At 39.2% G+C, this 27960-nt stretch overlaps 1 protein-coding gene across 2 annotated transcripts in view; it reads left to right on the top strand.

Moving 5' to 3' along the window:
• Nucleotides 1-2191: 2191 nt before the first annotated feature.
• ARHGAP5 (Rho GTPase activating protein 5) overlaps nucleotides 2192-27960 on the top strand; it is a 47535-nt gene continuing 21766 nt past the window's right edge. Inside the window, exons 1-3 of one of the 2 annotated variants that reach the window (XM_057428410.1) lie at nucleotides 2192-2491; nucleotides 11378-11484; nucleotides 15175-19073. In XM_057428410.1, coding sequence (XP_057284393.1) covers nucleotides 15351-19073 — 3723 coding nt within the window. In that variant the 5' untranslated portion in view covers nucleotides 2192-2491; nucleotides 11378-11484; nucleotides 15175-15350. The remainder of the gene's footprint in view (nucleotides 2492-11377; nucleotides 11485-15174; nucleotides 19074-27960) is intronic. The other variant, XM_057428409.1, reaches the window with a different exon arrangement.

Raw genomic sequence — 27960 nt, 5'->3', positions numbered from 1 at the left:
TGGTGATCTGAAGTGAGGAAATCTATATGAAAATCAATTTCTGACTTTACAGTTTTCCTTTATTATGTTAATTTTTGGGGGGATTGTGTAGGGTCAGAGGAAGAAGAATTAGCTGATCTAATTCTGCCTGGAAACTTGTTCTTTTCTTTCACCAAGGACTGCTTTTGGAGCTGATGGTGTGTCAACCGGAGACTAATAACATAGGAAGCTACTCGTGCCTGTTGCCTTTCATCCGGTCACTGTGCACCCTTCTGAAGAGAGTACCTCTACCCTCCCTGTAACTAATGGCCTTGCTATCTGCTTCTAACTGAAGTACTCCTGGCTGTCCTTGCATGCTTCAGTTTTGAGCTTGCTGGGAAAGGTGTCGTGCTATTCACAAGCTCGTGGCCTGCTTCATTAATTATTATTTTTGTTTTTTTTTTTATCTACACCTATGTGAGCTTACACGCTTTGCTGAGGTTTTGGGATGTTTTTGACTGACTCAGATCAGGATCAAAGTAAGTGAGACAATAAATTACTACCTTAGAGGTTTTCTACATGGAAGCTCTTCTACATGATGTGACTTTATGCTATGTAATGTTAACTGCTTAAGGTAATTAATATGTCTGAAAAGTTTCAGAAGGGTACAGATCTCACTCCTTTAAAATTCTATTTTACTAAGCCAAGAAACCTCAAAACTTTGTTGTTTTTTTTTTTTTTAATCTGAGTATAAGGTTTTAATTCTGGCCATGTGAAATGAGGCTTTAATACCCCAAGATATGTATTTTAAACAAAAAACACCAAACAACCAACCCCACAAATGCCCCAAGAAACTCAAAATGAGGCAACTAAAATTAAGTTCTGATTTTAGGCTTGCTTAGCCAGTGTTTCTTTGCTTTGCTTTGTTGTTTGTTTTTTTTTTGTGTGTTTTTTTTTCTTTTAAAACCTTTCAATTAATTTTCAGATGTAAAACCTTCAGAGGTGCCTGCAAGACGTAAAGTTGCATAGAATGAACCATACTATTACCAAATATTATGGTTACACGTAAAATACTCAAAACTTGGACTGTGCAAGGAATAAGGTTGCGAGTAAAATATTAGTTTGTTCCTTTGTGTTCACACATGAAAATGATCTTTAGTAATAAATGATGCATTGAATATGCATTTCTGTGCATGCAGAAATAAGGAGTACGTGCATGATGCCCAGAGATGCTCTGTCCCCTGCATTGGATAGAACAGTTTAGCACCAATTTGCTAGTTTTTCGCTGCATCCCATGCCTCACCTATCATTGCCGGTGGAAACAATCCCAGCTCCAAAGGCAGAAGCACAAGTACCTGAATTGGCCACCATCACTGCATGAGTGTTTAACAGGCCTTAACTACAACCCTCTGAGAGGGTTTGGAGGCCTCTGGGAGCAGGAGAGGGATTCCACCTCCCACTCACCACCTGAAACATGGCGGCATGTGGGGATAACATGGAAGATAAGCGTGCATTACAGTGGGCTGCTTAATCCCACTCCTAAATTGTCAAGGTGGTTGGTGTTTGCGGAGGCATGTCCCACATCCCCTGTGCAGGTGAACTTTATACCTGTAGGCCGCAGGGCAGGGGCTGCTGCCCGTCCTTGCTTTTTAATGATTAAAAACCGAAACAAGTGTTGTGTTACACTGGCTAAACCTGGGAAACATTGTGAAAAGTTACCGGCAGCCTGGCAAGAGTGAAGAGGTGGGAGCGGGGCCCACCAACGCGGCATTTTGGGCACCTCTTAATCCCACCCCAGCCAAGCACCATTCCCTTCCCTTGGGGCACGGCCGGTGGCTCAAAGCACGGGCTGGGCTGCCAGGCTCTAGTCCTCACTGTCCCCTCGCAGAGCCTCCGCGCTGCGGGCGGCCACACCTCAGAGCCGCTCCCGCTCAAGGTGGGAGGACCGAACGCGACGCCTCGGGCCCGCTCCACCGTCCGTAAGCGGGACTAGAACCCGCGACCCGCCGCCTGGCGACTCCGCGCTTGTGCCCACGCGGCCACCGGGGCACACGCAAGGCGCGCGCGCGCGCGCCCGCCCGCACGGGCCGAGGAGGAGAGAGGAGGGGAGGGGCGGCGCGCGTGCTCTCCCAGGCTTCCCGGGGAATCCAGCGGCAGCAGGAAGAGGCGCTTCCCCCGCGCACGCGCAGCTGGCCCGGCGGGCGCGCGCTGAGCCGCGGCGGCGGGAGGGAGGGAGGGAGGGGGGAGGGGAGAGAAGCTGCTGAGGTAAAGTTAGGGGGAGAGAGAGACTCCGTCAGCGAAGCGAGAGCCGGGGAGGCTCGGCGGCCGCCATTACTGAGACGAGAGCGCCGGGGAGCGAGCGGAGAGGTGGGACTGGGGCTGCGGCGGCCGGGAGCGCTCGGGAGCTGCGGGCCGGAGTGTGGAGAGAGCCCCGCGGGGAGGAAAAGCCGCTGGGGGTGCCGGCGTGGAGAGAGCGTCCCGGGAATGCTGCCGCTCCAGCCGCCGCCGAGGAGCCGGATCCCGACGGCGCGAGGTGAGGGGAGGAATCCGGTCCCGTGGGAGCTGGCCCGGCCCGGCGGGCTCGGCAGGCGGAAGGGGAGCGGGGGGGAGGAAGCGGCTGTAGCCCGGCGAGCTGGTGCAGCGGCCGCTGGCTGTAACCAGTTCAAAGGGCCGGGGCTGGCGTGGGGAGAGGGGAGCCGGCCCCCCTCCTCCCCTCGGTCGGCCCCCTCCGCGCGAGGGAGGGAAGGCAGGGAGGGCAGAGAGCCGGGTGCCTGGTCCCAGACAGGTGATGAAGGCCTGAGCAATGGGAGGGTCTGAGCCTGCGGTACGAGGCTGCCAGCTGGTCACGGCTCTCCAGGGAGGGAGGAAGGCAAGCAGGAAGGGGAGCTTCCCTGCTCCTCTCTTCTTCCTTCCTCATTCCCTTCTTCCCCCGACTCCTTTAGCTTCCTCCCTTCTTACATTCCCACCACCTTTTCCTCCCTCCTTCTGTTCTCCTTTCTCTGTACTTCTTTTCCTCCTCATTGCTTTCTTGTACTCATTCTTATCATCTCTACGCTTTTCGTTCTCTACTAAATTTGAACAGTTGTCAATTTCTCTCCTCCTTCCTTTCACCTTCAAATATTGCTCGATATTAAATTTCAGAAAACTTCACGCTCCTAATGATGTGTGTGCATTTCTGTTTTTCCACCAGGTGGATTTTAAAGCTTTGAAATAGGGTAGCCAGTTGCAGTGTTGCAGCTTTCAAGCATTTTGAATCTCTCCAGCCAGCATAACCTTTAGACTCTCTCCACCTAAGGGAAGCACCAGAGACATACAGATATAATGCTGTGGTGTTGCAAATATAGGACATAAGGAGTATAAAACAGTGATTTAATTAAAAATAGAAGACAGAGCATTTGCTTATAAAAGGAAGACGTACTTGTCACCTTCCCCTCAGAATACACCCCACCCTTCCTCTGTACCCCCTTTTTCCCCTCTTCTGTGTCGGTTTTGATACCAGCATGGAATATTTCCTTAATAAGTAGGAGGGAAACGTTTCTAATCTAGACCAAAATAGGCCTGTGGGGGTATGCGTGTATTCTTTAGTTTAGTGTCATGCAGATAACTGGAGGATTTTCTTTCTTTTTCTTAATAGAGATCCTTGACAGAAATTTAAAAACTCCACGCTGCAGAGTAAAAACAGTAGAGGGAACAGCGTTTGCTGGTCAGTTGGACGTCCATTTTAAACCTGTGTACTGAAGCCAGTTGCAGCACTGATTCTTGTATGCTTATTTCACAAATGAATGAAGAATTAATAGGTAGCTTATCTTCTGTTGTACTGTCTTACCTTCCTAAGGTTCTCTGGTATGATGGCTGTTTTCAGCAGTGACATCAGTGGCCAGAGTTAAGTGGTTTCTCAAAAAACCCAGACATACTTAAAATTATTAGTACATAAGTAAAATGAGCATGTTACAGATATTAAACCAGATGCATTTTTATAAGGGTTTGTTTTCCTTTGTGCTGCTTTGGAAGTTATTTTTAGGAAGTGTTAAAATCCTTAAAATTCTATTTATAGTACACTACTGAATCTCAGTGCTACTAGAGGTTAGAAGTATAATGTAAAGAGCAGTAGTTTTTAAAAGAGTCTTCAGTACTTAAAGTATCAGAAATTGTTTAAGCTTTGTTACATTATCACTAGCGTGTTTCAGTATAACAAGTAGCTTTTAAGCTCGGAACATACTGAGCTTAAATGGCATGCTTTTTTTAAAGTATCCCTACCTAAAGCAGCTAGTAGAATTGTAAATGTAAATAATGGCAACCAAGTGCCTACGACTCCCCGGTATTGGACTTTGTTTTAGTCAAGGTTGCATGTGGAACATAATCCAATTAAATACTTTAGGCTCAGACTGAATTGTTTTAAAATGCTGTATTTAGCACTAACAGAATGAAATGTTGCACGTGTTTCTGAGGTTAAAGGTAAAATACGCTTTCCTAAAGCTGTAGGTGTTTTTCCATGTGCAGACTTTGTAGGAAAGAAGAGCACTGATCATAATAATAGGTTGTTCTGTGTAAGCTTCCCCTTTGGGATTTATTATTTGAGTAGATGGTGCAAAAATAATTCCATTCTGTTTAGTAAAGGTATTAAAAGGATGCTGACGGTATCCGAAGACTTCCAAAAGTACTTTTGTAGGAGAAGGTAAATCCCACGTACCAGCATCCTTCAGGAATATTTTGTGTAAAACTTCAAAACACTCCACATCACTTCTTTTACTGGAGTAACTAGTATGTGGTGTGTTCTTCGAATTGCATGTACAAGGCATCCTTCAGAGGTGAAACTCTGACCTTTGCTGGAGGAATGGAAGTTTGCAAAGCCAAATGCTCGGCATGAAGTTCTGCTGGCATGGCTGTGTGGGTGAGGAGCTGGAAGCGGGCACCTTTACGGGTACGACGTACCTACGGGAGTAAAGCCCGCGGTGCGTTCTTGCAGCATGATAAGAAAGGAATTCTGTGGAGGGATCCTGCGTGGCTCGGCAGGGCTCACCGCACCGGCGGGAGCTCCTACTGCCGGTGACGGCGGCGCCGCCGCTAGGGGGCTGAGCGCGCGCGTGCGGGTCCCGGGTGGCCCGTCCCGCCTCCCGCCAGTGGCGCGGCTGCTCTAACCCTTGCAACCAGGTGCTTGAAGTCAGCGCAGGAGCTGACCGGTTTGAAGCGTTGCACCGTGCTCCGGACTGTAAGAAAAAGTTTAGTGGTTAGGTTTTAAGTTGTCTCAGTAACGGTGGGAATTCCGTATTAGGACTGCCAGGGTTTGGTTTTTTTTCCCCCATATCTGTGTTACTCGATCTTAATGGGCACACAAAATCTAACCGTGTTAACTCTTAGTTCTTTTTTGTTTTTTCCTTTTTTTTTCTTCTTCCCTAACCCCTGTGAGTTTGTAGCCTAAAAGTCAGTGCAAGTGAACTGGATTATTCTTGGGTTTTTTTTCATGAGTTTTAAAAAGTACTTTTAAGGGCATTACATTTTACAGATTATTGGTTGAGCCCTCTCATCACTTTCTTATATTTATGTTTAATTAAAGAAACGTAAGTTCAGAATTCCTCATAGGAAAATCTGAAGCCATTGTAGTAAAGTTGTTTTGATTTGAGTAGTAACCATATTTTTCTAGTTACTAACACCTATCAGAAGCCAGAAAGTTAATCTGTGGTTAGTTCTGCACTTTGCATTGTGTGGTCAATTAGAGCTGTTTCTTTTCTTTGAGTTGCGATTCCCACACATTCTGTGTCAGTTCACATACAACCATAGTAAAAGAATGCTTGCATTTAAAACAGTGAAACCAGTACCTGCGTGGAGAACTCATAGCAGCCTTCCAGTATCTGAAGGGGGCCTATAAGGATGCGGGGGAGGGAATCTTCATTAGGGACTGCAGTGATAGGACAAGGGGTAACGGGTTAAAACTTAAACAGGGGAAGTTTAGATTGAATATAAGGAAGAAGTTCTTTACTGTAAGGGTGGTGAGGCACTGGAATGGGTTGCCCAAGGAAGTTGTGAATGCTCCAAGCCTAGTGGTGTTCAAGGCCAGGTTGGACAGAGCCTTGGGTGACATGGTTTAGTGTGAGGTGTCCCTGCCCATGGCAGGGGGGTTGGAACGAAATCATCTTAAGGTCTTTTCCAACCCTAACTATTCTATCATTCTATGCACAGTTTTGGAAATGTGCATTTTGTTGCATCTTGGCATTACTTTAGTTAAGTTGGCTAATTATTATACAGAATAGTATTTGCTGCTTACATACACCTTTTTACTTGCCTAAGTCATAATTTAAAAAAAGAAGTGCTATCCAGAGTTCTCATTTTACACAGGTAGAAATTACACATATGCCTTGTACAAGGTCAAATAACAAACTACTGTTTGAATTAAGTCTCAAAACTTAATGGTGTCAGGTCCTGGATTCTGTATCACAGTTCCTCATGAAGCAAAATAACATGAAATGATCCAGATAAGTGCATCAGTGAAATTTGTTCAAGTTGCTGAAACCAGGTGGTGATTTTCTTTTTGCAGGAAATGCAGTTTACCCCTTTTTCTGTCCTTACCTTGACCCGTCTTTCCTCATCTGCTTCTTTTTCTTATGCTTTTATCAATCCTTTTTTGGATCCATTATGTAAAATTTCTCCATTAGTTCATTTGTGCTCTTCCTGAATAACTTTGTAAGTAAGCCTGGTAGGTAGTCTTGCACTAAGAAACTTCTGTGAGTACTGTGCATGTCTTTAGTAGGATCTTCTGGGCAAAAAGAATTTAAGATTTTATTTTTCTTATAAACTTGTACTTTTTCATTTCCTGTTAAAATACAGGCTTCGAAGCTATATTGAATACTCTCAGATATTTGGAAATTTGTAGATAAGTAACTTGAGAGGCCTAAGTTTGCACTTATCAATTATTATCAATGCCGATAATTTGAACTTTTGCAGTTTACCCGTTTCTTGCGCCTTGATCTAATTTGTGTAGGTTGGTTTGTGTCGGGTTTTTTTTTCCTTTTTTTTTTTCCTTTTTTTTTTCCCTTATTTTTTGTGAACAGCAGTAATGATAATAGATGCCCCTGGAATGCTAGATTCCAACTAAAGAGTTGTGTTTTGTTTTGAATTTAGGAACAAAGTTTAGGCCTTGATTTAATTTTGGGTAATACGCTGGTGGTCCTCAGAGTATTGTTATTAATAGGAGAACTTTAGTGAGCATAATAAGAGCTAAGAACTTTGAACTTCTGTTTTTAAGCACACTATTGCATTAATATGTAATATGATGTTGGGCAGTTTGTTTTTTTTTTTCCCTCTTTTTATGAATTTATTACTTTGCTTTTGTGTGCGAAGAATTACATTCAGTTAGTATGATGGCCATCCTTTAGGGATGGTGTTTGGCCATCATACTAACTGAATCTGAAATGAACAGTGGTTGGGGTAATCCATTCTCATCCTTCATTTACCTAGCATGACTAATCACTGTACCGCTTAAACTGAATTCCTTTTCAGTCAGAGTATCACTGTTGAAGTCATTTCAAGGCATTGTCCTTTACAATCTTGTTATTGCTTGATTGAGCTTATTTCCTGATACCCAATCTGAATCTTTGTTCCCTAGTGTTGGGTGGTACTTGCTGTACTTTCAGAATTTTACCAGGGGGCATTGTATTTACCCTTACTTGAAAATAAGATTACAAATATGGTTACTTAAGTAAGATTGCCAGCATTTGTGAAGACAAGAAGGCCATGTTAGCAAAGAGGACAGGGCACATTAAGTGGCTAGAATGTCAACAGACTTTGTTGAATTGAAATTGTTGATCACATTGGTATTCTCCATACCTGTTTTAGTTTCAAAAAAACGATTTAGATCTGAAGAGATTTCTTATGCTTGTTTGAGAGAAAAAGATACCTCTTGGTAAATACGGAATGAGAAGTAACAACATTACATAAAGCTACATCAACAGATTTTTATTTTTTATTTTTTTGTAACTGTTCTTGAAGTACAAATGGTTGTTATTTGGATATGTTTTGGGTGGAGCTGTAATTACTGATGTGCTGATGGGTCTTAGAATTTGGATACCATACTCAATATTTTCCAGTGCCAAGTTTTGGTTCTTCAAAAGTGTGAAGAGAGGGATGACTTGGTATAAAACCTTAGTGTCAGCAATAACATGAATCCAGAACTAAAAGTTCCTTGGAATCATGGTCTTTGGTACTTGAAAGTATTGTGCATTCGAAAGTCATCCTACAAAACATTTCAGTGAGTTTGATTTTTGTCCTGGTTTAAGCCCAGCCAGTAGCTCAGAACCCAGCAAGCCAGAACCACGCAGCCACTTGCTCACTTCCCGCCCCCCTTCCTAGAATGTGAAGGCAACTCGCAGCACTGTACCAGCTAAGGAGGAGAAAAATGACTACTATGGTTGAACCCAGGACTGTTTTACTTTGTGATCTGCTATATTGGTCACAGTAACTTTCTGTTAGTGTATTTGTATACCTTGCAGACTATGAGGGCCCTTTTGCAAACATTGTCACATAGCTATGGTAATTGAAACTAACCCTGAAAAATACTGGTTGGAAACGGTTGCATCTAGACAACGTTACAGAGTGAGTAAAGGAAACCACTCTTATTTGACTGTTGGCATTATTTGCAGCTGCTTAAATATTTGTTGGTCATGAGTAATTCTGTAGAGTCTTCTAGACAACATTTCTGCTTCAGCCTTGTTAGGTCTGAAGATGGTAAACATTTTTAGATTCAGAAAGCAATTTCTGAAGGTATTCAGAAATACTGAGATTTATTTGTAAGTGATTTTTCTTAGGTATGGATACATCTACAAGTTCTACAAGAATTGTGTAGTCACAATTTGTAAATAATGATAGGTGATTATTTTAGTATTTATTAGTTGCTAATAATATGGTATTCTATGCTAATGTTTAGAATTCTGCATGGAAAACTCTGGGAGACATGTCTGGAAATAGGGCTTTCTGCGGCTTCTTAATGCTTTTAGCTGATCTTGTGGGGACCGATCTTTGAGCTTTCTCTTGTGGCAGTGTGCCTTACAAAGTGACTGATGTTACCTTTCCCCAAGCCCCAGATGCATTCTTGCAAGCAGAGGCTTTTCTTTTAGTCTGTCTGCTCTTCCATGTACTTTTCTTCAGAGTCCCATAATCTGTTTTCTCATGCGCAACTATCTGCTCTGCTCATGTAAGCTGTGGACAAAGTGGAGTGCCACAGCTAGGAGGTAAGGGCAGGGAGTGTGACTTACCTCCCATCTTCTCTTTCGAGTGGTTGAGTTTAGCTTTGCAGCTAGGCCAGGCTTAGTGCAGGGCTGATTGGCTGCTATCTTGTGGGATTGAGTGTGCCCTCAGCAAGTTTGCCGATGACACCAAGCTGTGTGGTTCAGTTGATACGCTGGAGGGAAGGAATGCCATCCAGAGGGACCTCGACATGCTTGTGAGGTGGGCTGATGCCAACCTCATGAAGTTTAACCATGCCAGGTGCAAGGTCCTACACCTGGGTCAGAGCAATCCCAGGCACAGCTACAGGTTGGGCAGAGAAGAGATTCAGAGCAGGCCTGCGGAGAAGGACTTGGGGGTGTTGGTTGATGAGAAAATGAACATGGGCCGGCTTCAGTGTGTGCTTGCAGCCCAGAAAGCCAACTGTATCCTGGGCTGCATCGAAAGGAGCGTGACCAGCAGGTCGAAGGAGGTGATCCTGCCCCTCTACTCTGCTCTTGTGAGATCTCACCTGGAGTATTGTGTGCAGTTCTGGTGTCCTCAACATAAAAAGGACATGGAACTGTTGGAACAAGTCCAGAGAAGGGCCACAAGGATGATCAGGGGACTGGAGCACCTCCAGTGCTGGAGTATGAAGACAGGCTGAGGAAGTTGGGGCTGTTCAGCCTGGAGAAGAGAAGGCTGCGTGGAGACCTCATAGCAGCCTTCCAGTATCTGAAGGGGGGCCTATAGGGATGCTGGAGAGGGACTCTTCATTAGAGACTGTAGTGATAGGACAAGGGGTAATGAGTTAAAACTTAAACAGGGGAAATTTAGATTGGATATAAGGAGGAAATTCTTCCCTGTTAGGGTGGTGAGGCACTGGAATAGGTTGCCCAGGGAGGTTGTGAATGCTTCATCCCTGGCAGTGTTCAAGACCAGGTTGGACGAAGCCTTGGGTGATATGATTGAGCATAAGGTGTCCCTGCCCATGCAGGGGGGTTGGAACTAGATGATCTTAAGGTCCTTTCCAACCCTAACTATTCTATGATTCTGTCTAATGATTTTGGTGGTGTTTGGTGCCACAAGATGAGAACTACAGTATTGTCGTACTGGTATATTGCTCATCACTATGATTACACTTTTTTTTTTTGTCCAAAAGAAGTTATGAAAAGTAAAAGTTACTAAGAAGGTAGTAAAGCTTAGACTTTTTCGATTACCTCTGTTATTCCCAAAGCAAAGTGGAATTACTAGTGAATAAAATTGTAACTGACAAATCAAGAAAAAACTCTGCCATACTCTATGTTATGTTTAGCACATACACAACGTAGTGGTGCATCTTGCTTTAAAAATGACACCTTTCCTTAGTTAAAAGTGGCTTACATCACGATCTGGTGTGCCTCCAGTTCTTTTCCTTTTCCACCTCTTAAAATACTCATCACTGCCCTGACATGCAAAGTCTGGGTTTTGTGTGGATGCAAACTGAAGAAGTTCACTGAAGAGAGTTCCATTTTTTGTTACTTTGTAGCAGCATTCCTCAGTTAAAATCACACTTATCAAGGTTATACTAAGAATTTGTATCTTAGTTGTGAATTCACAATCTTCAGGTATAATTATGCTTTCAGTTTCTGATTTGTCACAGCCTGTGAGGCTTTTTTTAATTTAGAAATGCTGTACTAAAGATAAAACGGGTTTGAGGTAGACTGTACTTTTTTTCTTAGTAATAAAATATATGTGCATGTATTTAGACATACATTCATTTTATGTATTTTGTAAATACTGACGATACAAACCTCATGTTATGAAACTACGTTCTAGTTATCTTAAAATTCCAAGTTCTTCTACAAGTGATCAGAGATGTTTATATTCACAATTTGTGTTACTTGAGACACTGTAGAATCATAGAATTAATTTGCTATATTCATTTATTTTTCAGAATAGGCTTCTGCAACCTAGCTATTGTTAAAATACCAAGTTGAACTTATGAAATTGTAGTTAATTACTTAAAAATTGTGCCTTCTCTGTCCAAGTATTAATAGCTGTGCTTACAGAATTTAAATCCCCTGTGTTTAGAGCAAGACCAGCCTGAGCTCTTGATTCTGTTTATGGGTTTAAAATGAGGAAAACAATCTTCATGCATAGGTGCAGTATTGTACCTTCTCTGATTGCTGCCTCTGCATTTATGATTTTGAAATTAGTAACGAATCTGACTTTTTGGTTTCAGATCCCTCAGGGAAGGACTTGCTGAAGGACACTGTTTAAATGTGTGACATTACTGCAGGAAGATCACAGCAGGATAATCATCTTGCTTTGCACCTTGGTTTCTGAAGGGTGAGTTTGGGCTTTAGGTCTTCATAATCTTGTCTTTAAGGGGGGAGGAGGGTGAATAAGTACAAGATGTTGCACCTTATTTTCTTTATAGCTGCCTTTGGAAATCTGACAGCCTGTAGAGACAAGGTCCTATGGTTTGACTGTAGAAGGTCAGAGATTCTTCCTGCAGTGATATCATACACTTTGTGTCTTCTGTAGTTCTCCAGCATTTTTGTATTTAAACATAGAAATGCTCTATTTTTTTAAATTTGAAGATTTAAATTAGTTAGGGAAATCAAACAGCCCCTCCTCTGAATCTGTAACAAAGATGAAGGGGGAGGGGAGTGATGACTTGGAGTGTTTTCAATTTGTTGTAATAGAATTAGGCAGATTAAAGCCAGATAATTGAACTAACTTACCATGAATTTTCAGTGTGTATGTTTCAAACCTGTACAATACTATAAAGTACCTTTAAATTACTGATACACTGAAAAGAGAAATCTTCCATTTGGTGAGCAATTTAATAGTGATTACATATTAAATGTGAAGTCATTATAATGTCAGATTTTTTACCAGATTTATTACTTAATTAACATAGATTTAAATTTGTGACTTTGCTTTGTACAATCAGTGCAAAGTAGAAACTGTATAAAAAATGAAAAGAAAACCACACTGGTTTTAAATATCTGTAGTGATTCAAATTCCACTATGGTGAAAATCTTCCATGTCAGAAATTTGTGAGAGACTAATGTGTTTATTTTCCCTTTGTTGGTGTCCCATTTCGCCTTACTCTTTGTACTTCCTCACTTAAAGATGTATTGATTTGTCAAAACATTTATTGCTGTAGAAGGAAGAACCTTTGCTGCTTGAGGATGAAGAGTATCTGAAAGTATTGATTGTTTTGTATAAAGTAGTTGCAAATTGACAGCGTCTTCCGGATTGAACGAAATAATCCTGTGGATGAAGGCTTTTGTGTTCTAGTTTAGTCCATGTCAAATCTGTATTGTGCTGTGGCAAACAGAAAACATTTTATAGTGGAAGTGCTGACTAAGCTTCTCATTCTAATAGTCTGAGTGATGCTACTATGATAAGCTTTGCTGTAGGAAAAAAACAACTGGGCTTATTTATAGTAATATAAACACTGCTTATGAAGGATTTAGTTTTGGTAAGTATTTTTATTCCCAGAGCCATTTTCTGTTAGCTCTAAATTCTGTCTTTCAAGAATATGAAAACCACAGTGGAAACAGTAAAAACAAAATTTAAAGTACAAGTTGTTTTTCTGAATGTGCCCTTTGAGAAAACTAATTTAAACAAAAAATCATTCAAAAAATACAGCCTACTTCTTTCACTGCTGCATGTCTTCATGTCTTGAATGAGTTTTACAAGTATTAAAGCAGAAAGCAGATTTCGAGAGCTTTTTGGGTGACAGATCCTACACGTGTTGGTTTTTTGTTTCGCTTGTTTTTTAAAGGACAGTACTACAGTATCATTCTCAACAAATTGTTACTAAGAATGCAGGATACACAATGACTAAAGTTGAGATACTGAGACTAAAATTTCAGTATTGATGTTTGTTATAATTTTTCCTTCATATAAGGGCTTTTTACAGGTTTGTTTACATATTTTTATGTTGTTATTTTGTACTCCACAAATGTAAAACCAAATATAAGTACAGTAGTCTGTATCTTTCATTTATAGTGCTATGTGATAGGTGCCTTTTTACCAAGAAAATGAGAGAAGTATTCATATCAAAATATTTTCACAAAATTATAGAACAATGTAGGTTGTGGAAGGCACCTCTTGAGGTCATTTTGTCCAGCCTCCCTGCTCAAGCAGGGTCACCTACAGCAGATTGCCCAGGACCATGTCCAGGTGACTCTTGAGTATCTCCAATGAGGGAGCCTTTACAACCTTTCTGGACGACCTCTTCCAGTACTCAGTCACTCTTACAATAAAAGTGTTTCCTGGTATGGCACTATATTCAGTCTGTGCCCATTGCCTTTTGTCCTGTCACTGGGCATCACTGAAAGAGTCTGTTTCTGCCTTCTTTGCATCTTTCCTCCAAATATTTGTACACATTTATGAGATCTCCCCTGAGCCTTTTCTTCTTCAGGCCAAATAGTCCCAGCTCTCCCAGCCTTCCATTAAATGAGAGATGCTGTAGTCCCTAATTGGCTTAGTGGCCCTTTGCTGGACTCTCAGGTAGCTCTGTATCTTTCTTACAGTGTACAGCTGGACACAGTGCATCAGGTGTGGCCTCACTGATGCTGCACAGAGGGGAAGGTTCACCTACCTTGGCCTGTTGGCAGTGATTTGTCTAATGCTGCCCAGGGTACCATTAACCCTGTTTGCTTAAGTGTGTGTTGCTGGCTTGTGTTCAGCTTGCTGTCTGGTGGCACCCCCAGGTCCTTTTCTGTAAAGCTGCTTTTCAGCCAGTTGGCTCCCAGCATATGCTGATATATGTAGTCCTTCATCCCTGGATGCAGGACTTTGTGTCACACAAGGCTTCTTTCAGCCCATGTCTTAAGCTTGTTGGCATCTCCCTGGATGGCAGCATAACCCTCTGGTGTATCAGCTGCTCCTCCCATTTTTGTCACCAGGAAACTTGCCCCAGCAAGTGGGTGTGCTCTGCCCCATCATCGAAGTCATTAATGAAGATGTTGAAAAGTATTGGCCTCAGGACTGGTCCCTGAAGTACTCCACTACTTTTCATGTCACTAAACACAACCTATTGTGCCTAGCCATTCAGTTTTTTGTTTCCCTTATAACGTAATTGTTTTTAAAACAGTAAATATTTTTCCATTTGCAGCATGTATTTAAGCAGAGTCTTCTGATTAATAACAGTTTGTGGGAATCGTTATATCCGAAGACAGCTTCAGTAAAGCCACTGGAACCTTGTACGTAATTCTGTGGAAGCTTGAGTGTAGATATAGTAGTTTTTGTTTGCAGTTATTAAAAGTTTTTGACTTTTTTCCTAGAAACATCAGAAATAGTATGTTGTAATCTTAAAATCTCAGATGTCTCAATTTTCTATATGTAGTATCTCTGTGACAATATTTGTACTTTTCTGTACAATTCAGGTTAGAAACTTCTCCTTAAAAGCAGTTTTCTGTTAGTATACAAATAAAGTAATGCTGCAGATAGGTAGTGGCTAAGCCACATTGGCAACTTCCTGGTTTTACAGCTTCTTATGTGAAAGTTTTGTTATTGAAATCTAAACCCAAACCTACAAATGCGCACAAAAGTAGTTAGTCACACGGGTAAGCATGCTGTCTACTGGATGTACGAGTGTGACTAGAAGTGTGTATGCAAATATTGAGTTGGATTTAGAGTTTTTGTGTTGCATTTATTGTAGTGGAAAATGCTTCTAGTGCCTATCATCCTAAGTTATGAAGAAAACCAGTAATCTGGGGTTTTGGTTATGGGTTGTTTTTCTTTTTTGGAAGTATACTGATCTATCAAAATAGGTATGAACTATTATTAAAAGGTACCTAAAGCCTATTTGGTTTTAAATTTATAATATAAATAGTATTGACATGAATTAATTGTGACTTTAAGATTTCATTTAAAGTATTTGTAAAATTTCATACACCTAGAAAACACTTTCAGAGTGAGCAATCAAAAGTGCTTTTTAAAACCTCTTTTCTCTCTTGAATATTAGAAGGAAATACCTGCAATCTTTAAAATTTTTTCCGTCTTTGTTTTCTTTAGGAAGATGATGCTCATCAGCCTGGCTATCTGAGGTTCTCTCAATGACAAGCTGAAGCAGGAACAACGGGAAGCTATTTCTGGAACCCTGGATATACAACTTAAATTTATAGGAGCCTTTCCAGAATGCAAACCACATACAGTTACCTTGATAATTACAAAAGAATGAGAGGAAAGTTATGATGGCAAAAAACAAAGAACCACGCCCCCCATCTTATGCTGTTAGTGTTGTTGGACTGTCTGGAACTGAAAAGGATAAAGGTAATTGTGGAGTTGGAAAGTCATGTTTGTGCAATAGATTCGTTCGTTCAAAAGCAGATGAATATTACCTTGAGCATACCTCTGTGCTTAGCACAATTGACTTTGGAGGAAGAGTTGTCAACAATGATCACTTTTTGTACTGGGGTGACGTAACACAAAGCGGTGAGGATGGAATTGAATGCAGAATTCATGTAATTGAACAGACCGAGTTCATTGATGATCAGACTTTCTTGCCTCATCGGAGTACAAATTTACAACCATATATAAAACGTGCAGCTGCCTCCAAACTGCAGTCAGCAGAAAAACTAATGTACATTTGCACAGATCAGCTAGGCTTGGAGCAAGACTTTGAGCAAAAACAAATGCCTGAGGGGAAATTAAGCATAGATGGGTTTTTATTGTGCATTGACGTAAGCCAAGGCTGCAATAGGAAGTTTGATGATCAACTTAAATTTGTGAATAATCTCTATATCCAGCTCTCAAAATCCAAAAAACCCATAATAATAGCAGCAACGAAATGCGATGAATGTGTGGATCATTATCTGCGAGAGGTTCAGGCCTTTGCTTCAAATAAGAAGAACCTTGTGGTAGTGGAAACATCGGCAAGATTCAATGTCAATGTTGAAACATGTTTTACTGCACTGGTACAAATGATGGATAAAACTCGTGGTAAACCTAAAATAATCCCCTATCTGGATGCCTATAAAACTCAAAGGCAGCTAGTTTTTACAGCAACAGACAAGTTTGAAAAACTTGTCCAAACTGTGAGAGACTATCATGCAACTTGGAAAACAGTTAGTAATAAACTGAAAAACCACCCTGATTATGAAGAGTACATAAATTTGGAAGGAACAAAAAAGGCCAAAAACACATTTTCAAAACACATAGAGCAGCTTAAACAGGAACATATTCGAAAAAGAAAAGAAGAATACATTAATGCATTGCCAAGAGCTCTTAATACTCTTCTGTCAAACCTTGATGAGATTGAACGCTTGAGCTGGTCAGAAGCCTTGAAGGTAATGGAGAAAAGGCCTGACTTCCAGTCCTGTTTTGTAGTGCTTGAAAAAACACCCTGGGATGAAACTGACCACATAGATAAAGTGAATGACAGAAGGATTCCGTTTGACCTTCTCACTACGCCAGAGGCAGAGAAAGTTTACAAAAACCATGTGCAGCATCTTATATCTGAAAAAAGGAGGGTTGAAATGAAGGAGAAATTCAAAAAAACTCTTGAGAAAATCCAGTTCATTTCACCCGGACAGCCATGGGAAGAAGTTATATGTTTTGTGGTAGAGGATGAAGCATTCAAATACATCACTGATGCAGACAGTAAAGAAGTGTATGGTAGGCACCAGAGGGAGATTGTTGAAAAAGCCAAAGAAGAGTTTCAGGAAATGCTTTTTGAACATTCAGAGCTGTTTTATGACCTGGATCTTAATGCAACACCAAGTTCAGATAAAATGAGTGAAATTCATGCAGTTCTGAGTGAAGAACCTAGATACAAAGCTTTACAGAAACTTGCACCTGACAGAGAATCTCTTCTGCTTAAACACATAGGATTTGTTTATCACCCAACTAAAGAAACTTGTCTCAGTGGCCAAAATTGCACAGACATTAAAGTAGAGCAGTTACTTGCCAACAGTCTTGTGCAACTAGACCATGGTCGCTCAAATTTATATCATGATAGTGCCAACATTGATAAAGTCAATCTCTTCATTTTGGGCAAGGATGGCCTTGCACAAGAATTGGCAAATGAAATTCGCACACAATCCACTGATGATGAATATGCATTAGATGGAAAAATATATGAACTAGATCTTCGGCCAGTTGATGCAAAATCTCCATACCTGTTGACTCAGTTGTGGACCTCAGCCTTCAAACCACATGGTTGTTTCTGCGTGTTTAACTCTATTGAATCACTGAATTTTATTGGGGAATGCATTGCAAAAATAAGGGCTGAAGCATCTCAAATAAGGAGAGACAAGTATATGGCTAATCTTCCATTTACATTAATACTGGCTAACCAGAGGGACAGTGTTAGCAAGAATCTACCTATTCTGAGACATCAAGGGCAGCAGTTGGCCAACAAATTACAATGTCCTTTTGTAGATGTACCTGCTGGTACATATCCTCGCAAATTCAATGAGGCCCAAATAAAACAAGCTCTGAGGGGAGTACTGGAAGCAGTTAAACACAATTTTGATGTTGTAAGTCCAGTTCCCACCATTAAAGATCTGTCGGAAGCGGACTTAAGAATAGTCATGTGTGCCATGTGTGGTGATCCCTTTAGTGTGGATCTTATTCTGTCACCCTTCCTTGACTCTCACTCCTGTAGTGCTGCTCAAGCTGGCCAGAATAATTCTTTGATGCTTGATAAAATAATAGGTGAAAAGAGGCGTCGAATACAGATAACTATATTATCATATCATTCTTCAATTGGTGTAAGGAAAGATGAACTTGTTCACGGATATATATTGGTCTATTCTGCGAAGCGGAAGGCATCCATGGGAATGCTTCGGGCATTTCTTTCTGAAGTTCAGGATACGATTCCTGTCCAGTTAGTGGCTGTTACTGATAGCCAGGCAGACTTCTTTGAAAATGAAGCAATCAAAGAACTCATGACAGAAGGGGAACATATAGCAACAGAGATTACTGCGAAGTTTACAGCTTTATATTCATTATCTCAGTATCATCGTCAGACTGAGGTTTTCACATTATTCTTCAGTGACGTGTTAGAGAAGAAAAACATGATTGAAAGTTCTTATATGTCAGACAGCACAAGGGAAACAACCCATACAAGTGAAGATGTTTTTCCCAGATCTCCCAGAGGAAGTTCCCTTGACTATAATTATCCAGATTCAGAGGATGATGCTGAAGGACCACCACCTTACAGTCCAATTGGTGATGATGTGAGGTTACTCCCAGCACCTACTGACCGTTCAAAGTACCGATTGGATTTGGAAGGAAACGAATATCCTGTTCACAGTACGCCGCTCAATTGTCATGACCATGAACGCAACCATAAAGTGCCTCCTCCAATAAAGCCGAAACCACTTGTTCCAAGAACAAATGTGAAAAAACTGGATCCTAATCTCCTGAAAACAATTGAGGCAGGTATTGGCAAAAACCCTAGGAAACAACCTTCTCGAGTGCCTGCAGCACCACCAGAAGATATAGACCAATCTGACAACTATGCTGAACCTATTGACACTATTTTCAAGCATAAAGGCTTTGCAGATGATATCTATGCGGTTCCAGATGATAGTCAGAATCGTATTATTAAGGTTCGAAACTCAATTGTTATAAATACCCAAGGTGAGGAAGAAAATGGGTTTTCTGATAGAATATCTAAAAGTCATGGGGAAAGAAGGCCTTCAAAATACAAATATAAGTCTAAAACTCTGTTCAGCAAAGCTAAGTCTTACTATAGGAGAACACATTCGGATGCAAGTGACGATGAGGCTTTCACCACCTCAAAAACTAAAAGAAAAGGAAGACATCGTGGAAGTGAAGAAGACCCACTTCTTTCACCTGTTGAAACATGGAAGGGTGGCATAGATAACCCTGCTATTACATCGGATCAAGAACTGGATGAGAAAAAAATGAAAAAGAAAACCCACAAAGTAAAAGAAGATAAGAAGGTAAGTTGATTTAAATTTTATTTACAACTTCTGGTATGTTCTAAGAAGGGAAGAGTCAAAATATGCGAGAGTTACACCCTAGCTTGAAACAGGTGTTTTCAAATTTTGATGTAACATTGTTTGATTGTTGTCCAAGTTCTTACTTAACTTCCTCAGAACTAGCGAACCTGGGGGAATGAGATGGTTTGTCTATCTAATCAGCTGTTCAGTAAGTTTCTGTTCTTTTCACCTCTGTACATGTGTAGTCTTTCTTCCATGTGACTAAGTGAAGACAGAATCATAACATCTTAAAAAAAAAAAAAAAGTTGCTCTGTGAGTTCTTGGGTAGAACTGGTTCTTGCAGTTCTGGCTGCTAGAGCAAAGTTTGGGGCTGGTGAATGAAAGGGGTGGTTTCTTTTTAATTCTTAATTGTCTACCTGAAATTCTGAAACAGGAACAGGAAAGGGAAACTTTGTTCAGTGGTTTTACTGACTGCTGCATTTTCCTAGTATGGGCAAGCAGGTAATCACGTTGAAAACTGTGCTACCTGTACAATTCTTAATTCAAACAAAATAAAAGGAACAAAATGCCTGCCTGGTATGGGTTTCTAAATAATGATACGACGTTCTACTCAAAAAATGTCTGCGTTTTTTGTTTGATCTTCATGTTTGATAGTTACTTGTCTTTTGACCTGCTGCTGTAAAAAATTTTACATTGGTGTAGTGTTGTGGTGTAGATTCTCAATGTATACACTTTATAGTTTGGATCTTAATTTTAGGCTAGCAGTCATTGTCTTCATACAGTTTGTTTAAAATTAAATCAGGAGTGTGCCTGGTCACTTCGATATTTTCTTTCTAGATGAATTAACCTTTTTAATGTTGTCTTTTGTTAGTATTTTAAAAATGCCCCTTTTAGCTTAAATCTGACAGTACTTGAATAGCATTTAGAAATAAGTTTTGTTCAAGCGGAGCATAGTTAAATTTTACTAATGGATTAAATTCTGAATTGCACTTCCTAGCATGCAGCTGTGATTTGAATTGCATGAGTGATTTAAAGGGCGCTAAATTTTCTTAAAGCTTACTCATAAGCATAGATAATGATGTCTTGTGGGCATAAAATCATAAGGTTAAAAATACTTTGAAGTTGTCATTTTTGGGAAACTTATTTTTTAAAAACAATAATTTGTACAGTTTTGATTGAAATAGTCTTGCTACATAGAAATTGAAATGTAATATTCATAATCCTATTGTCTGTCTGAGCTGTGTTGACTTGACAGAGAGTTCCTCTGACTTGAGTGTTTATGTTTGAAATGTGGAGACCTAATGTACTGGTATCTTCTCCCTCTGGTGTTGTGTCAGAAGCGCCCCTGATATCTTTACCAAAGCCTCCACTTTTTGCTTTGGCCTGTTGAGAGGCAGCCTGAGTCAAAAGTTTCAGGCTGTTCTAATTTTTTCTAGTAGGTTAAGACTCTTGAAGAGTATAATGGTTTTGGTTTTGTTACAACTTGCAAGTTGCGGTCCAGGGCTGCTACTTTCAACTTAGTCAGAAAAAACTTAATAGTAGAAGTACAAGTTATTGCAATGATGGTGAAAGCAAATTTAACTTGATAACTGAAACATTTGCAAGCATTCAAAATATCTAAGGATGTTGAATGCTTATTGCTTTTGATAAGTAGTGACTTCTGTATGTGATGACTTGCATTATGTCAGAGTAGTTCCAGTGCATCTGAGAATCATTCCAGTTTCTAATGTACTCCTTTGGTTGATTCTTTTGCAAGAGCCATGCAGTTTTACCATATTTGGAACTTATTCCAATGTGTTCACCAGGTTGTTGTTTTAGATGAGCATAAAGCAGTCTTTAATTACCAGAACTGAAAAATTAATTCAAATGATATTTTCCTTGTTGGCTGTTATTTAGTCCATGTGAGGGATGTTAGAGCACCACTACTTACAGATTACTTGCTGGGCTTTTTCTGAGAATTTTGACCCTTTGAATGTGACAGGGATAAATAAAACTTTTGTACTCTTTTCTGAATGTTGCTTAATGCTCTTACTGATACTTTTACTAAATTGTTATATGTAAAAGGAATATAAGATACACATGTAACTACTCTTGCTATAATTATAGTGATTCTGAAATACAGAATTCTTATGAACAAAATGAATTTGTTTGGAAAAACAGCGTTTGAAGTCTGAGATTCTTACTGTCTCTGTCAAAGATTACAACTTGATCTTGTGCTTTTGCTTTGAAGTATGCTGTTGCTTTTTAAAGCCCAAATGGGATGTAACATTCTTGATACTCCTTTCATCTTTGTTGGTTTGAGGGGTTTGAGGTATGGTGCTTCTGGGTGGGTTTCTTGTATGGTATTGCAGACAGCTCCTATGCACAGTCATCTGTGGGTTTTGTATTAGACTTTTCAGTTACGCAAAGCAGACTTCATATAGAAACAGAATTTGCCTATGGAGACATTTACTTTTCAAATTTTTCGTAAAACTATGTTGGGTATTGTTTTGGTTTTTTTTTCTTTGGGGTGTGTGTGTGTTGGCTTCCCACCCCCATATGCCTCCCCATTTATGACAATTACTTTAAAGTTAACAGTGAAAGTTTCTTGAAGGAAATTTACTTTCCTCTTGGAGGCTGTTCTGGAAACTGTCCTAAAGGCAGGATCAGAATAAGGAAACATTTAAAAATAATGTGTTTCAAGAAAGAGACATGATCTTGCTGAAGGATGCTCTTTCCGTCCTGATGCTTTCAGAGCCCAGTCTCCCAATTTAACAGATGAAATCATATAAAAGTATGGGCACTAGGACAGATACAGGGAGGTAATGGGTGTACAGTGATCATAGGAGTCATGTAAAAAATTGAAGGCAGCAAGAGCTCCATGGGTAGGGAGGAGGAAGGGAGTTTCAGAAAATATTATAATAGGAAAACCAACAGTTTCTTTTTACAGACCCAAATCTGTCAGACATAGTTTGATTCATCTGCTAACACATATACCAAACTTTAAAAAAAAACCCTGTTGTGAACACATATTGTTAAAGGCAGAAGTAAATACTCGAAATTCTGCTACTTGTTGCTATGTGTAAGAATGAATTGTTTTACAATGGAAAGTATAGCAGTGACAAATCTGTGGCAAGCAGTTAATGTTACTTGCAAGGTCCTCTAATGCTGCGTACTACCCAAGGAAATAAAACAATTTGAAACTGAGGTCAGTTAAGTGTTCTTTGGTCTGATTTATTTGCCCATAGTTTTTGTCCATAAGACCATATTTGCATTTTCAGTTCTTGTTTCTGTATGCTGGTAGTCAGGAGAACCATGCTTGAGCTCTGTTTTCAATTGTCATGGAAATGATTCCTCTGAAAAGTTTCATCCCTTCATTCTCACTGTTTGTTAAAACTCATTCAGAATTTGTTTCCTCTATATCAGTGAGGAATCTTCTTGCAATATTCAGTTTTCACCTTTCCTTGTGTTAACATTTCTCCTGAAATGTTTTTTTCCCTTTGTCATCGGTCACCCCCAAAGAGATGAAGAGAATATGGCTGCTTCGTGACAGTTGTTTTAGAAGACTAAAAAAGGTTTTGTAATTCCCTCTGAACTTACGTTTTTGAAAGAGGATGACTGAAATTGTGTACAGTATTGCAAAGAATGACATAGAAGTGGATAATATCATCTTAATGTTTGCTGATGTGTACTAGGTATTACAGCCTAACACAATTGCCTGATTGCAGTTAAGTGCCTTAGATGCAGTTCAGTTATTGTCACTTTAGGAACCTTTGGCCTTTTCTTGTCCTTCGTAATTTCCAGCTAATGACTTACTACTGTATAGTACATGCACATTATAGTACATGCACGCACATATAGTACGTACATGTAGTACACGTACATTATGGTACATGCTACATTGTAGTACATGCTACATGCACGTTCCAGTGTATGATTTTTCTGTTAGTCTATGACTTTGCCCTTTTTGTTGTTGACTATCATCCTATTTCTGTCACTCTGGTTGTCTCAGAAGTTTTCTATATGCCACCATCAACTGCCTTACTAAAGTTGAGTGGTAAAACCAGCTGATTGTTGAGGTTTCTTTGCCTCTTGAAAAGAGTATGTTTTCAATGGAGAAGGTTGAATCAGTCTAGCATAGTCAATCTTGTGATACACCCACCATTAGCTTATGTTATGACCATGTTTCTAAAAGTTCTGAAAAAATTTATTGTATGGCCTTGCATGTGGTGTTAACAAATGGACTGTTAAACATTTTCTGGCAGGGCAGTATATGAAAAAAGTGCAGAGAAGGAGAAAAAAAAGTGGTCTGGCTTTAGTCATGCAGCTTCTTACCCAAGTTGATGTGGAGTTGTGTGCACACTGTACTTGAACACTTACAAGTGCATGTTGTGTGCCAGTATTTGTTAATGTCCTTTTTTTTTCCCCTACAGAACTTTTCCTGTAAAAGTTTCTCTTATGAAAAAGCACTTAGTCTTTTTTGCAGTTATTGCACAACGTACCTCTCAAAATCATTTTCCAGAGAGAATTCTCCCCTTTATCAGCATGCTTTCTATGTTTGATTATTTGTTTTCTTCATAAACTTGGAGGAACTGAGCACAGAGGACCATGTTGATCTGCAGCTTGCTCAGCTGTTTCTGCTTTGCCAAGTCAGACCTCTCCAGCTGAGATGTGTGCTTGTTCATCTGCACCTTTTTTAAAAATTGCATGTGGGAACTACAAGTAGATGCTTGGCTTGATTAGAATCTTCAGTATTGTAATACGAAGGTCTACTATAGAACATTATTGTGAGTTGGTACACACCACTCTTTTTAAAAGCAGCAGCCTTGCAGGCCATATAATAAATTGATTTTGTCTTTAACTTGGTGAATTTGGAGATACGAAGCAACACAAAGAAAATGCAGAAAATTTCAGGACGTGAAAGGGCAGTGATCATTCCTAGAGGATAGGGATCTTGCTAGAGGAAGCTTTAAATCTCAAACAGGAGCAACCTTTTCATATGTCTGTAATAACTCTAAAGCTGCAACTGTCGCGCAGTTTATGCGTTGGTATATGACCTAAACCTTAGTGCTTCTTGGCTTGGAATGTTCTTCTCATGTAAACAAGCTTGATAAAAATATGTTTTAAATTATTTATTAATTATTATTGATTTATCTGTTATTTTTACTACATTAAATGACTGCAAGTTATTTTTGACCGTTGTCTTAATTTAATAATTCCCTATACAGCAGGAAGGCTGCCTGATCTGAAAATGTGTAGCTATTCCACATAATTACAATTAGCCTTATTATTTGTCTTTACTATGGAATAATTTCAATACTATGGGAGTATTGAAAATTTACCCATCTAATTTAGAGCTCTTCATAAATACTTTGAGATATGATGAGTGTTCTTGTCTTGTTATAGAAGAACTATTTTGTTAATACATTTGTAAAAGTAGGAGTCAGATTAGAAGTGTATTTTCTTCATGGAAGAAATTACACAAAGTACTTCTGAAAACAAATCCTAACTCCAGAGGTCTTGTAAACAATATAGTAAATTAACAGATCAGTGATAATTCTTTGACATACCACTGTTAAGTTACTAAATCTGTGAAAGTTTCACTTTTTTTGTTGTCTGACCTATAGTCAGTAGTTTCATTACTCAAGGTCTGATTTTTTTTATTTTTTTTTTTGTGATTGGAGCTTCCAGCTGTGTTGTTAAATTAAATCTGAAAAACAGTGCTATAAAGCATTATGCCTTGCAATCTTGTTTGCAAACAACATTTGTTATTTCCAAAGAAGATAGTGAATTATGTTCTTTCCATTTTCCTTTATGCCAGAGTGATTGTAAGATGTCTTTAATCTGTAAACTTCTCAATGGAAACATTCACAAGCACCTAGGTGAACTATCACGTATAGTGTGTTCTAAAACAAGTCTGAGTAAGTAGTACAGGTTTGACATCTGTTTTTCTATGCTGGAACTTGTTTGATCTTAATATTTCAAAATTGCATGGAATTTTATGTTGACGCTATTACTGAAATAGTGTCAGGAACTGTACAGCCCATGTTTGTTGATCTCAGTTTTAGTATAACTAAGGTAAACATGTGAGAAATAGAAGATCACCTTACATTTGGATTCAGCTCTTCTTGTGTAAATTCAATGGTTGATTTAGCAAAGTACTGTCTGCTTCAGACTAGAATGATTTTTTGTGTGTTGTTTCTTTTTTTTGTTTGTTTCCCCTCTCCTGAGGAGTATAGGAAATACCAAAAGCTGTCCTTTCAGGTTTCATCTATTCAAATTTAACACTCTTAAAATGTGTATTTGGAGCCATATGCCTTCTTGAGCCTCTGTAGTTTAAAACTTAGTGTAGCATGCTGGAACACTAAAAATGGCAGAAGGCATGAGGGGAAGAAAGAGCATATTAGGGGCCATCGTCTGCAGTATTCATATGTTGTATAATTTCTGAAGAGCTAGCCATGAAGTAGAGATTACAAATGCTTTATTAAGCCTATAAAATGAATGCTGTTCAGGGTGCAGGGTTTTATGAAGTACTTTAATACACCTGAAAATATGGACTTTGCCCTCTGTGACCCTTGGGCTGACTACAAGTGAAATAGGCAAAAAATTTTCTTTGTATTAAAAGTAGTACTGAAGTGTGTTGGAGGTAGAGAAGTATTTAAATTTCTCCTTTGATAAATTATGATGATCCTACCATTCTGGTGTGATGGAGGTGAGAGGTAAAAAGGAAGGGGACTCCGGCTTAAGCAGACAGGACTTGCTAGAGTAAGCAGCTCATCCATAAAGGTGTTTGATAGGTAGGTTTGGGCAGACTTGTTTAGGTTTTGAAGTTAATTTTAATGAGTTGCATCTATGTGCATTGTACTCTGAAGTCTCAGCCTTGTTTCTCTCTAGAAGATGAGTGCTGTTTAGCTGATACCCTGGTACCTACAGTCAGGAGGGTTAATCTGGAGTATACTTTAAATCTCCATTTTTGTGGTTTTATGGTTTTTATAATGAAATTTTAAGTGTTGAAATCAAGAATTAGATACTGTACTAGAATATATGTTTTATATTTACTTTGCCTTTTATTAAGAGGACTTTAGCTAATCTTTTGCAATACGTTTCAGTGATTAAACTACTGTAATTAAAGCAGTATTTCAGGTAAATGCTTTTGGTATCAGCAATGCAAGGCAAGTTTGGGATTCTCAGAGTTAAAATGTTTTCCTGCCAAAATATGTAAGGATCAGCTGGAGGTTTGTTATTAACCTCTGTTAGGGTAAGAAGAGAAGTTGTCTTTGGCGAGAAGCAAGTAGTGAAACCCATGCTGTAATGCTTAACGTTAGTGCAGCAATCAATTATAAAAACCAGATTTATATGACGTCTAAGGATTTCAGTGTTACAGTGTTGGGATTGTGTTTTAATTAAACAAAATTAAACAATGCTATGTCAAAGCATAAGCTTTTGGCTGGGATTAAGTAAGAAAACTTTTGTGCTGCTTATTTTTTTCTCTAACTTGGTGCCTACTAGTCCTTTTTTATTACGATGTAGAAGCATACAGAATTGTGCCTAGATTAGTACACTCTGGATGCAGTGTCAGGCAGCTGCCATATTGTGGGGAGAAGGTGTACTGGGCAAAACTATTGATTTTTTTTTTTTTTTTTTTTTTTTTTTTAATAGTAAAAGTCACTATCTTGAAAAAATACCTGTGGCAAAAAGAGTAATCATTCTGCCAAAACCTGGGAATTTAAAATGATTCACCTTTTTCAGGTGATGTTTAACTAAATCAATAATGTTTAACAGTGTTTATGTTTAAATATTGTATCATTAGAGAACTTTTAACAGTTAATTTTACAAGCAAAAATTTATGATAGTCATTATCCTGACTAGCAGATCTAAAAGTTCTATCCAGAGCTGCTATTTTCTCATAGTGGGGAATGGGGTTTGAAAAAAGAGCTTTAACTAAAGCATATTTTGGTTAGAAATAAGACCTGCATTTTTTTCCTGAAGATGGTTGATTTTTTTCACAAAGATCGGGTCTTTTGCACAGTAATATGCCTTTTTGTTCAGAACAGGATCTTTGCTTAAGAAGTCTAGACATGTATGGAAGTCTCAAATTAGGAAATACATGGTGGATTTTTAATACCTTGAAGTTTTGTTAATTTGCAAAAGTATTAGAAGTTATTAGAAGTTTTTGTGAAGATTGTGTAGATTGTGTTATTTGCATGAAGATTTGATATGCACTGTCATTGGACAGTTTACCTGCTCAGCATGCCCCAAGAGAAAGGGAAATCTTGAAAGGTATTTTAATAAATATTTAACAGGAAGGAAACAAAATACATAATGGTGCATAATGATAAATAGCTGAAAAAAGTTATTATTGTGACTTTGTCTGCCTTGTGAAATCCCAGTTTCGTGTTTATGGAATAACCCTGCAATGATCATCTTGTATCCTGCTCTACTTTTAGATCAGTTTGAGAGGACTTCAGGATTTTGGTTGTGGTTTGTTTTATTTTTTTTGTTTGTTTTGTTTTGTTTTTTTATTATTTTGGGTTTTTTTTTCTTATTTTATTTTCTCTTCTTTAGATTCTTTAGACAAACTAGCCACATTGGCTGTTAAACTTTTTCAGGTAGACAATTCTATGTAAGAAAACTTCCTGTTCTTTTGAGTGTGTATTGTCATGCTTGATATCCCACTCCCTTACAACCATTCTTCTAAATGCAGGACAATTACCAGAAAAAAAAAACCCAACATTCTTTATTGTGGCTTTGCAGACACTTTTCACTCACTTTGTTTGGGTTTTACACCTTTAGCTTCAGTTGGCACTTTCAGCTGCTGCTCCTCTGAACTGAATGTTGCATAAATAAGGTTTTGCCACTAAAGAGAAAATGGCCAATAAACTGAGTGCTGGGGACTTCAAAGCTGTGG

The sequence above is a fragment of the Pezoporus wallicus genome, unplaced genomic scaffold, assembly GCF_028554395.1.
Source record: "Pezoporus wallicus isolate ANWC-B61680 ecotype Strahan unplaced genomic scaffold, APGP_CSIRO_Pwel_v1 contig_3486, whole genome shotgun sequence".
Taxonomy (NCBI): domain Eukaryota; kingdom Metazoa; phylum Chordata; class Aves; order Psittaciformes; family Psittacidae; genus Pezoporus; species Pezoporus wallicus.
Note: the sequence above shows the minus strand (reverse complement) of the source record. Positions and strands in the feature narration are given on the sequence as shown.